At 40.1% G+C, this 11,363-nt stretch overlaps 1 protein-coding gene across 2 annotated transcripts; it reads right to left on the bottom strand.

Moving 5' to 3' along the window:
• Nucleotides 1–8,023: 8,023 nt before the first annotated feature.
• On the bottom strand, nt 8,024–10,820 carry LOC147418855 (E3 ubiquitin-protein ligase RHF2A-like). Of its 2 annotated transcripts, XM_086505694.1 has the most exons (10): nt 10,528–10,820; nt 10,367–10,440; nt 10,082–10,128; nt 9,928–9,990; nt 9,747–9,828; nt 9,053–9,306; nt 8,863–8,973; nt 8,593–8,767; nt 8,437–8,521; nt 8,024–8,292 (listed from the first exon to the last, which is right to left on the bottom strand). In XM_086505694.1, exons 1-10 carry the CDS (start codon nt 10,685–10,687, stop codon nt 8,171–8,173), a joined length of 1,173 nt encoding a protein of 390 aa, XP_086361820.1. In that variant the 5' UTR covers nt 10,688–10,820; the 3' UTR covers nt 8,024–8,170. The 2 variants fall into 2 exon arrangements, with proteins under 2 accessions (XP_086361820.1, XP_086361819.1); XM_086505693.1 differs by having other exon boundaries at nt 8,174–8,767; nt 10,367–10,809.
• Nucleotides 10,821–11,363: the final 543 nt, after the last annotated feature.

Genomic DNA, 11,363 nt, shown 5'->3' with positions numbered 1-11,363 from the left:
CCAAAGATTTGGCATAGCTACGAGTCTTTGAATGCAACAAAAACTTTATGCCTAGTATGAACAGAGTATCCTTAACGCTCTCGTGTACTCAAATGTCATTTCTGACATCCTGGAAAAATTACACATAAGATAAATAGCCTATTTTAGGTTAGTCAATTTTGGTGTCCAAAGTATTCTACAGCTTCCTCTAGACATGCTCTACCTATTCCTAAGGTCAAAAACCAATTTTGGTGCATGTATTGTGTGTAGGAAGTAAAAATAGCTCGTAGACAGCATGACTAAAAACACACTTTCATCGCAAGAAACTTACGTTAAATGGAAGAGCTTTCACCTATGAAAGCGTTGGAATGCTTGAAATAGCAATGCCACACCGTACAAGAGAGACATGAGGAATCGAAGAAACAATAGACTCACGTTGAGCTTCTGCAGCAAACACTTACTTTCATTATCCAAAAACTTAGGTTTTTAATTACAAAAGTTGGCTTTTATACCTTAGCCAAGGTTCAAAGAATGGATTCCTAGCTATTTGGGCTCAATGCAAAGCTTAAAAACTGCATACAATTACAAACTTGGAGGCCCTCAACCCCTCTAGACACTTTTGTTAGCTGAGCAACTAATAGCTATAGAATGCATCTCATCTCAACCTCGAGAGAACAATAGGGATTTTTCTACCTGTTACTCCAACTGACATCTGAATAGTGCAAAGAAAAATTACACGACACAGAGAGAGAAGGGCTAGGAATGGTTTATGATGTAAATAAGTTCAGACATTACTTTTTCGTTTGTATTTTTTATGGATCATCAAACATTGTTATACTTCGTGAACAAACCCTACAATACATGACATATTGTTAGATGATTCATTATATTGTTTGAGTTTGATTTCATAGTGGTGGTGAAAAAAGCAACCACACATTAGAGAGTTGACCATTTGTCAAGATTGACTCATGGAGAAGAACCTAACCAAGTTGATGATGACTTGCCGGATTCTTAGCTATTCAACATTGAAATGGTGCTAAGGTGGAGTGAACATGTCACACCTTTGCTCACCATTGGATCACATCTATATTTTGAGGTTTCATGCATCATATAATATCATCACGTAACCCTGATTATGATGCAAAACAATCCCATCACTTTTATCAATTATATGTCCTAACTTCAAATGTAGATGCAAAACAACTTTTTCCTATTTTTGAGTGCACATGTGACATACTAGAGAGAGTGTTTTAACTCATACCAATCCATCAAGCTCGGACCTATAACATATACTATCACCTTATCACATCACTTCACCCATGTAAAACTCATAATAACAACCGTGATGCCAAAAGAAAACCATTTTATGCAAAACTGTCCAGACAGTTTGGGCTAGATAACCATGCATCAACACAAGTTTATGGACATCAAACAAATTAAATCCACCCACCAAAAAAAACCATAAAAAACAAATGAACGCCACATCAAACCCACGACTCTTTATGGTATCCCTCCTTGGCAACACCCTATACGCATAGGTAATCCCATATGAAAAGCAATTATTAGCTCGCACTCATGAAATGATAATGGTGATCTAAATACATTTATCACCATATCTAATCAAGTTCTTAAGTTGGCTAAGTGGATTTTTCCATCAGATGAATGCATATATTGGCTCTCCAAAGGGTCCAAAATATTGACTAAAGAACAGTGGGCAACAAGTTGTATTTTGACCATAACTCTTCACTCGAACGGAATTTTCACATGACACATGGAAGAGAAAACACTTTTAAAAATGTGATTAATCTCTAAAGTGAGGGGTTTGGATTGATTCTTTATAGGTTGGGAGATACGACCCAAACAGTGTCCCTACCACTTACATGACGTGAAAGTAAATTGTGCTTTTTAGATATCTACGTGATCATAAACACACCATATGCATACATCAGCATGCTAAACATGATAAGATAAGCATGAATCAACCTTTTACACTTCCGACAATCCCATACATGCTTATGTACACAAAAGAACATCACCCAAGAGTGTAGTTTTCCTACAAGTAACGGAAGCAAAAGTAGAGAGAGAAAAAGATGATGGCTATGGAGTTTAAGGCTTCTTACCATGAATAAAAAGTGATTACCGGTCATCAAAAGGCTTCTTAATTGTCCACAAGAGAGCGATGATGAGAGCTACGTAGAGGATTCTACCACGAAGTTGATGTAGAGTGTGTTCACCATGAAAAGAGAAGAGAATATAGTAAGAGAGTAGAGAGAGATGGTTCTTATTCTTCTCCCTTGAACGAGAGAGAGATTCTTATGGAGATGTCAATAGAGAGCTTGCACCATCTCCTATAATATGTATGTAGAGTTTCACTGAGTTCTATGCATCCGACAACTATTGAAATTAAGGTCTATTGCTCCTTTTATTCTTTCCCATCAGGCTAGAGTAGCCCCCTAGGCAAAATTGGGCACCTTGTTTTTTGCCAGGAATATCTCCAAGAAAAGATCCTCTCTTTGCTAAAACCAATCTCTTCTTTTGGAAGTCAACTCTTTGCCATACCATTTAATTTTACATGGTTTGTAACCTGCTTAGTAAAACTATATCTAAACAAATAATGTAATCGTAAGTGAACTAAACCACATTGTAATGTCCTGGCATGATCACAACACTCACTGTACTACTCTGACGTATTTATGGTGCCGCCTTCTAAAAATAATCCCTCTAAATTTTTTGTTTGATCCCGTTTCTCCATCGTATGTTCGTTATGCACTTATACGGTGACAAAAAATAATTTTTTTTGTGTAGACAATAATAAAGAGCACATTGCTTTCAGAGCAAACGCCAAACAACATGAAAAGCAAAACAAAACGTGAAAAGCTTAAAAAAGAAAACTTTTCTAAAATTGAACCACGCCTTCACCTGACCTACTTGAATTAGAAAACGAACCTGTTTTTCACTAAAAAGCGTCAAAAAGCACGAAAAGCACATTTTTACAAAGTTAAACCTTAGCTTCTTTGGACCTAGTAGATTAAGAATCCAACCCTATTTTCACAAAAAGGCACTGGATGTTTGGTTCTGTTTTTTCAAAACTAAACCAAACGTTTGTGTGACCTAATAGAACTTGGAAACGATCTTGCTAGTTAGGTGCTAATCATCAATTGTCCGCCAAAGCATGTCATCTACATGGTCAACCCCATAGGGCCACTCTTCAATATACACCAGTGACTCTGAAACTATCTAACCCTCTATCATGCTTTCCTCTGGGTGTGCCCTTTGACGCACATATCCCTTGACCGTCCTCATGAACTACTCTAGGAAGAACATCTATCTAGAATGCATAGTGCCCGCTATTTTTGGGTATGTGGACTTTTTCCCAAGGCACCAACTACTCCTTGTAAACTCCACCTTGTATTTTGTTAAGGGTCTTCATGTGCACTACCTCCAGTCTAGTCACTACCCTACGTGGCAACTTGTCATGTGACTTCCATGTGATGTGTATGAGGTATACTAACATCTAAACAAGCTGTTCTCATGAGTCCAAACCACCTCCCTAGTATTATGGGTGTTCTCACATTTGTAGGGATGATTTGGGGTTGATTTGGGTCTCCTCTTGGTGTCCTCTAGAGCAAGACTCATTGGTACTACACCCTTCTACTACACAATTACTTCTACTTAAGTAGCCCATCTTATGCGTGGTCTAATTAATTTGCACCTTCAATTAGTCATTTAAGCTTCATCCTCAAAGTTCTTCTTGCAGGCTTTCTAACAAGCCCCTAAGCTCACTCTTTGTCCACCATTAGCGTAAGTTATTAACCTCTAATCCTTTTACTATTTTAAGGTGTGTGTGTGTGTGTGTGTGTGTGTGTGTGTGTGTGTGTGTTGGGTGTGAGATCTCAAGGAGGTGAAGTAGAATAATCTATTTTTCCACTCCCTACCACAAGTCAACCCACATGGGCACTTGGTAGCCTATATTTGGTAAAGCCTTACTTGGAGGAGGTTGTAGGGTCGAGGAGGGTTGATTTTGATTGGCAGATATTGGGTGGATCTAAAGTCAACTACAATCAGAAATATAAAGGGGAGGCGGTCCTTAAGGGGACCTTCACGTGATGGCATCTTTGAAAGAACTCATGAACACCAAGCTCAATTCTATAAGCATTTTGGACCGGCCAAAGTTACTCCCGGCAAGCCCTTGAGCTCCAAGGTCCCAAGCCCTTAACTCTTTTGGCCTAGAGACTATTCCCAGTGGTAACTCTAGGAGCCTCTATTTAGCACATTCTCGTGTTATCCTCACACAAGGAACGTTCCCACAAAAATTGAGTAGAGAGAATAGCATATTTAAGGGTAGGTTCTCACCTTGGTGGAGGAGAGCTATAAGCTCTAGGGGAGGCTATACTCACAGGCTCAAAGGCTACACTCAAAGGCTCTAGGGGAGGCTACATTCAAACGCTCCAAGGAGAACTATTTTCAAGCGAAACTCAAGAAAAACTTTGACTCCAAAAGGTTCAAGCAAAGGGCACATTTCGTTACTCTCTTTAATTTCTTGTTACTTGAAGTTTAAACTTTTGCATCCAAGCACAATACTTTGCAATGTATGTCCAAAATCTCATATATGGAGATGATGTGTTTTTGTGTAATGTACCTAAGTTTTTTGTCCATTTAAATTTTACATCCACTCTCAAGGCTCTTTTTTTATCTTAGAAGCATTATCAAGTGTATTAATAATAATGGATCTTCCCACAACAATTGGTTCTAAAATGAAATCAGACATCATATGTGCAAGTTATATTGATTCTATGTTGTAGATCTTTGGGGAAAAGGGAAGGCCCTAAAAGCCCCTACTTTTAGGAAAGTGGGTGTTAAATATTTTGTGGCCCTTGGATAATTGGGAGAAAAAACTTGTTAGTATCTAAGCTAACACATTGCAGTGAAAGCAGGACCACATGGGACCAAAGCGAGATTCACAACCATAGTTATTGTTATTTTGGTTGTATATGTGAGCCTTAACTGATTAGATTCGAGCCGATGCCTCCCAACTTGTATTTGAATTATTGAGGATATTTAGTTTCCTAGTTTTATGGGTCATATTGTCCAAAGGTCCAGATTTTGACCATTGGCAAAGTATAAAAGGCCAACTTTTGTAAATTGAACCTAAATTTTTGGATAATGAAAGTGAGTGCTCTGTCGTTTTGACTACTTTGTCTACCCTCTTGCTTCTTGTGCTTAGATCTCCCTCGCGCGAAGTTCTATTGCGAATCTGCGCGACTGGCATTGCGATCATAGGTGAAAGCTCTTCAATTCAACATAAGTCTCTCGTGAAGTTTTTGTGTTTTTGACGTGGTCATCTTCTTGTTGTTTTTGCTTGTTTCTCTTTATTTATGCATCCGTTTGAAATTCTAAGCATAAGAGAGAATAGAGCTTCTTGAGAAGAATCTATTGAGTGTATTTAACATCGAAAAAATGACCTGCTAAAAATAGGCCATTAAAAATAGACATGATTTTGTCGGAGTGCCAGATTAGAGATTTGAGACCATAGACCCAAGGGACCCAAAACCTTGAAAAAATCCTCGAAAATTAGACACTTTCAAAATAGACACGCCTATGCCTCCCAAACCTTGGGCATAGGATGTTTATACATGTTGTTTACATTGTGCTTGCAAAGTTTGAACTCATTTGGATTGAAATCACGTGAAGCCTAAAATAGGCATGCCTTTTTTAGATCCCTCTCCCAGAATTACCATTTTGACTATTTTTTTAGATCCCTCTCCCAGAATTACCATTCTGACTATTTTTGGTTACCAATAGTTTGTACTCTGTTGTGAATGAGATGATCTTACGCGTCTGGAGTCTTGTAGAAACCCATGGTTGTGATTGAGCTACATGGATGATTTTGAGGGCTCATTTCAAAGGAACCCCTTAGACCAATCGAGTAAAAGTCCATCTTGAACTTTGATTGTGTGCTTTAGATTGAGTTGGTCTTTGCATTGTATTGGTATTCTTGGCCCCGTAAGAGACAGTTGTTCTCTACCAACACTTGGTGGCTCACAAGAAGGGGGAAATTTGCCTCAAATATTCTCTGTAAGGTTTCTCAGGCCACAAAAGCTTTCCCACTCTAAGGGACCGTAATAGAAACCTTACTTCCCAATACAAATCATAATCTTTTTTTCCATATTCAAGATAATTATTTTCAAGACTAAACCTTAAAAAGGTGCTCAATTCAAAGTGATGAGTACTCCTTAGGAAGAGAGGTGTCACTAGAGCAAGCGTCTTGGAGACCTTTAAAACCAACGGTAAGAGAATCCAATCCCTCATGCCATATTAAAAAAATTTGTGGTTGAATTGTATTTATGAACTCTCGAGCTATATTTGCACAAAAAAAAAAGAGTTGGAAATATGCATTCCAAGATGAAAAAGGTTAAGGGTTTGGCACATCCATAGAGTCTTTGATTGCACTCTGATGACACTTACTAAACGAGCAAAACTTTGGTGCTATTAAAGGCTTAGCGTGTTGTGGCTATGGAATGAGTTGAGATTTGTCCAAAGGGTTAGCCTAGGCTAATGACTTACCAAGAGATCCGTTAAGGGATAAAACGGGTCTTGAGGGATAGGTATTGGGAGGGCTCCTGTTAACAATAGAAAGTTTAGCTCTAATTACATTTTAGGATGTATGTGGTTGGGGTGGAGGATATTGGAAAAGGGCAATGTGCTCTAACATGCCAATTCAACCTTGCCCTAAGAAGGAGGTGCAGGCAGGGCTTTAATGGCTTCTTGAGCTTCATTTCAATTGTGGCTTCTTGGAAGGGAAGAAGATGTGGAGCTTATGCAACCCACCAAAGAGCATGATCAAACCAATGAATTCTACACCATCCTTGTAGAAGTCTCCTTCACCAATGCATTCAAATCGACGTGTGATAGAGGTCGTGCGCACATTCCAACCATTAGTGGTGACCTTGAGATCATGAGCTTCAAAATATAGGATATTGGAGATACCCTTAAATTGTGAGCTTGCATGGGGCATAACTTTTCTTGTCAAAGCAAATGTTCTAAACCATGTTAAAATGTCTCGATGCATAACTCGGCAAAAATAAGATTATCTATAAGCATGATCATAATCTAACTACTTAATAACCAACCACCACCCTTGAAAAAGAATCAGCACCACGGAGAAAACATCGAGTGGCCTGATGGCACTCAATTGGGTTCTATGAAGGTAAAGAATTAAGAAGTGACTTAGGTCATAGCAAGTTAGCAACACCCTTCATGTGCTTGAAAGGAGATCTTCCGATAGAGAGATGGAAAAAAGACGAGCCTAGATTTAGTTCATTTAGTTCGACATCTCTCTTCTACAGCACATTATATTAGTAAAGTTGACAGGTATTCACATAAAGCCTAGCTTTCAAGTTTCAGAAGAAGTACAAGTGAATATTCGGCATAAGTGCACATGCACAACGAAGACCAAACCAAATCTACATTAGCTGTGCATAGCAACCTATCTTGAAACCCTCTGCTACTTCAGTATGATAAGCACTCGTTCCAATATGGAAATTTGATTCCTAATCCAGAAAAATTATTTCTCGAGGAAGAGCTTAAGGCAATAATACCACCCACAAAAACAAAACCCCATTGTCGATACCATAAGCACAGCTATGTCTCTCTTCTCTGCAAAATTATTAAATAAAGTGCCATTTTGCATGTCTTGGGCAGGCTAAATCATATTCACAGATAACTTTGACTGTAGCTCCTCGTGGCAAAACTGTGAGCTTCACAAACAACACTTCAAACCATGGAGCACTTCCATTCAGCTGCCATGTGCAACAGACCAAGAACACGTCAATTCTCCCACACCCCACACAGACAAAAGCCAAAACAAGACAATATGAAGAAGTTTCCTCCTCCCACTCTACCAAACACGACAGCACACGCACGCACAAACCACACAAGAGAAGAGAAGAGAGAAGAGACGCGCCAAGCCTACTTCATTGAAATACATACCCTATCAATGCTTGCAACTGTAGAAACTTCACGAAGAGCAGGAACACAGCCCTCATTATGTGAGGCATAACCATGTTTTCTAATTATAAAAATTATTTTACAAAATAAGCCTCTGTCTTTAAGTCGTCACACCACTCAATCTCCAATAAGCAAGTGTTAAATACACACGAATCCATTTCAAGAGGACTATTTTGAACACTATTCAGAAGCCTGTAACAGAGTCAGACTTACGGTAATGACGTAATGACGTAGTTATATAAACATGCGACAGGGCTAAGGGTAGAGATAAGAGAATCTGAACATCATGATGGCGTACGTGCCTGCCTGAAGCATTATCCCAATATGTCAAATCAAAATTCAACATCATCAGAGCTCTCCTGCATTGATTTGTGTGTGCGAGGGAGTAGCATAGAGCGAGATCACCCTCAGCACAAACAATAACTGGATCTGAACACAGGGCCTACGTACCTACACGGTCGCACCTGGCGTTTGATGTGAGGCACCGCTGGTAGTAACGCATTCCAAATGATTGTCTACTGAGCACCTTGCTTGACTGCAAGCTCCAACTTTATTCATGTCTTCATCACTCCCACTCCTTATAAAACTTCTAGATGTCGTCGGAACATCATTGTCCTTTCCTCCATTGTCAGGGGCAATCCTTCTAATGGCCTGCCGGACGACCTCAGCGCTAACTCCTTGGGCTCGAGCCCTTAAATCAGTCGCTGCGGGGCTACTGTTGGTTCGTGCCCGCCACTTCTCCTTAAAACCATGTGTTGTCTTCGTGAAGGTATCCTTCCATCTACGCCAAAAACGACAAATCCCAGAAAATCACAACACTACTATTACCTAAAACAATATTTAAGAGCTAAGAATGAAGCATATTTATTTCTGTACTTTGAGGAGGCTACAAGGAAGCGAGACTTCAAGGACTCCGACAATGAGGAAAAGTCCGAATTTACACTTCTGTGATGGCTTTCATCGACCGTTTCAGAGGCCACATTGCGTCTGAACATAATATCAGACAAGAAATTTAGAACGATCACAAACTCGGGCGAGTGCACAAAAAGTTTTCACAAAAAAACACCTTTCAGAATCATTAAATGCTGCCTCATTGGAGTGACTCTGCAATGTAGTATCAAAGGAATGATTGTGTGCCTGCCTGGCTTCGTGCATGGGCTGCTCCATGAACGCTCTACTTGGCCTCAATAAAGCCGGATCCGAAGAATGCACATACGGTTCATCGTACATGCCGGGTACCCTCCCTCTCCTAGCCAATTGATGTGCTAAATGTTGCATAATCCTCTCCTCAAAATCCGCATAATTGGCAAATGCCGGAACCTACCATATTTAGAACCACTTAAACTGTCAACCCTTGCGACAAGCTGTGGCATCTTCCACCATCATACACTGCCACTCCTCAGCCATGAGTATGTAACAAATTCATTTGCAACAGGTTGCACTAACTCACAAAATCATTAACACACTTTTTTAACATAAAAATCCATGTAAGTGACAGTGAAAAATTGCTGTCCAATAATATACAGGAGATACAAGATCATACTCACAAGATAAATGCATAAAAGAAAGGGGGAAGAGAATGCAACAAGTTTTTGTACAATTGCAGTCTCCCATAAAACAGGCAAACAAACACGGATTGTATATATATCATCAATCTAAATAAAAAGCACCAATCATAAGGGCATGAGAGACAACACCGACCAAACAAATTGGCGAATGCTTCACAAACTCAAGATAACAATCCCAATGTAATTCTTTACCTGATTAAACTGAAATCCATTCTGTGAATGTCTCATCCATGGAGGGGAGCGCTCTTGCTCAATAGCATCAAAAAGCTCTTGACTGAAAGTTTGCAAACAGGCAGTTGAAATCTTCGCCGTCATACACTATCACAATAATCCTCAGAAGCTACATACAAAAAAGGTATAGCAATTTGTATACCTGTTGGGATCTTCAAAGCTGAGAGCTTGCCAGCACATGGGGCATTCCTTGCTCCTCTGGGCCCTGTTCCATTTCATGGGACAAGCAACAAGATTAAGAAAGGCCACTACAGAAGGGCTAAATGAACACGACATCAGGAAATTTAAAAGCCTACCACTCCAGAATGCATTGGAGATGATAATCATGCTTGCAAGATGTAATCTGAAAGAAAGCCAAAACATGTCTTGAAAAGTTAAGCAAACAAACTTAAATTACAAACATGCATCCTCTACAAAATCTCAGGGTTCATTAGTTCCTTGCCAAGATCAAAACAAGAATAACCCAAAAGAGAAGCTTCCTCAACTTTCCTGGGTTCACTCCCATGATCAGATCAGCAATTCATACAGAAGAATGTAATCAACAGCAAGAAAAGGATCAACACAGAGCTGCTAGGAACTACCGTGGCAGGATCGCTCTCGCAGAAGGGCTCCAGGCAGATACTGCAAGAGTCATCGCATGCCTCCTGAACGCCTCCTTCAACAAAGGCAGCAGCAGAGGTGTGGGCGGCGTCCATGCACTTGTTGTCGGTCTGCACAATTGGATGTGGAAGAGGATCCTTACCAGGAGTGGAAGCGGGGGATTGAGGAGCATCATTTAAGGCATCTGAGCAGCCGTATGCTGTTAAGGAGAGAGCAGAGAGACTCTCGGCGGCCTGATGTGGGTAGTCCTGAGGGGGGATCGGAGAGATAGGGGGTTCTTGAACCTCTGCTCGAGTGCCCATCTTCTCCTCGTACGCGTCTGTGCTTTGGTTTGCTGCTTTGGCTTACACCCACACGATCTACGAGTATGTGGAGAGAGATAGAGAGAGAGAGAGAGAGAGAGAAGAATAGTCCAGATTTCAGCTTTCTTCAACCTTATACTATCTTTTATCACTTTCTCCTCCCAATTTCAATTATTGCATTTGTATAGTCACTCCACGATCCATCCACTTTTATCTTGCTGCTGGCCCTTCTATGGAATTGGTCAAAAAGAATAAGAACACACATGTACAAGGACTTCCTTGAAAGGTAGCTTCGTTCTAATCCATGGAATCACTTCTCATCAACAAGAACCAATTTGCTTGCTTTTGCCTAAGATGCCCCCAAATATCTATGCTCAATGCTCATTGCAGAATGTGGAGCCCACGGCAAATATCTATGCTCAATGCTTATTGCACAATGTGGAACCCACAGATTTGTTATTTCCACATTTTGGCACCCTCACTCAATCCACAGCTCAATAAGGTAATGGTGCCCAATGGAACAACAAAGTAGTGAAGGGTTTCAACAAAAATTGTATATTAGGCTGGGTTTAGACAGGACGGCAGCATAGTTAAGAGAATGGGTGTCCTTAATAGGTGGCAATCGCACATTGGATAAAAGCAGGAGAGTACCTTCCGAACCCACCTCCAATGTGGG

This window comes from Adiantum capillus-veneris, chromosome 29 (assembly GCF_014529385.1).
Source record: "Adiantum capillus-veneris isolate H3 chromosome 29, ASM1452938v2, whole genome shotgun sequence".
NCBI classification, from domain to species: Eukaryota; Viridiplantae; Streptophyta; class Polypodiopsida; order Polypodiales; family Pteridaceae; genus Adiantum; species Adiantum capillus-veneris.
Note: the sequence above shows the minus strand (reverse complement) of the source record. Positions and strands in the feature narration are given on the sequence as shown.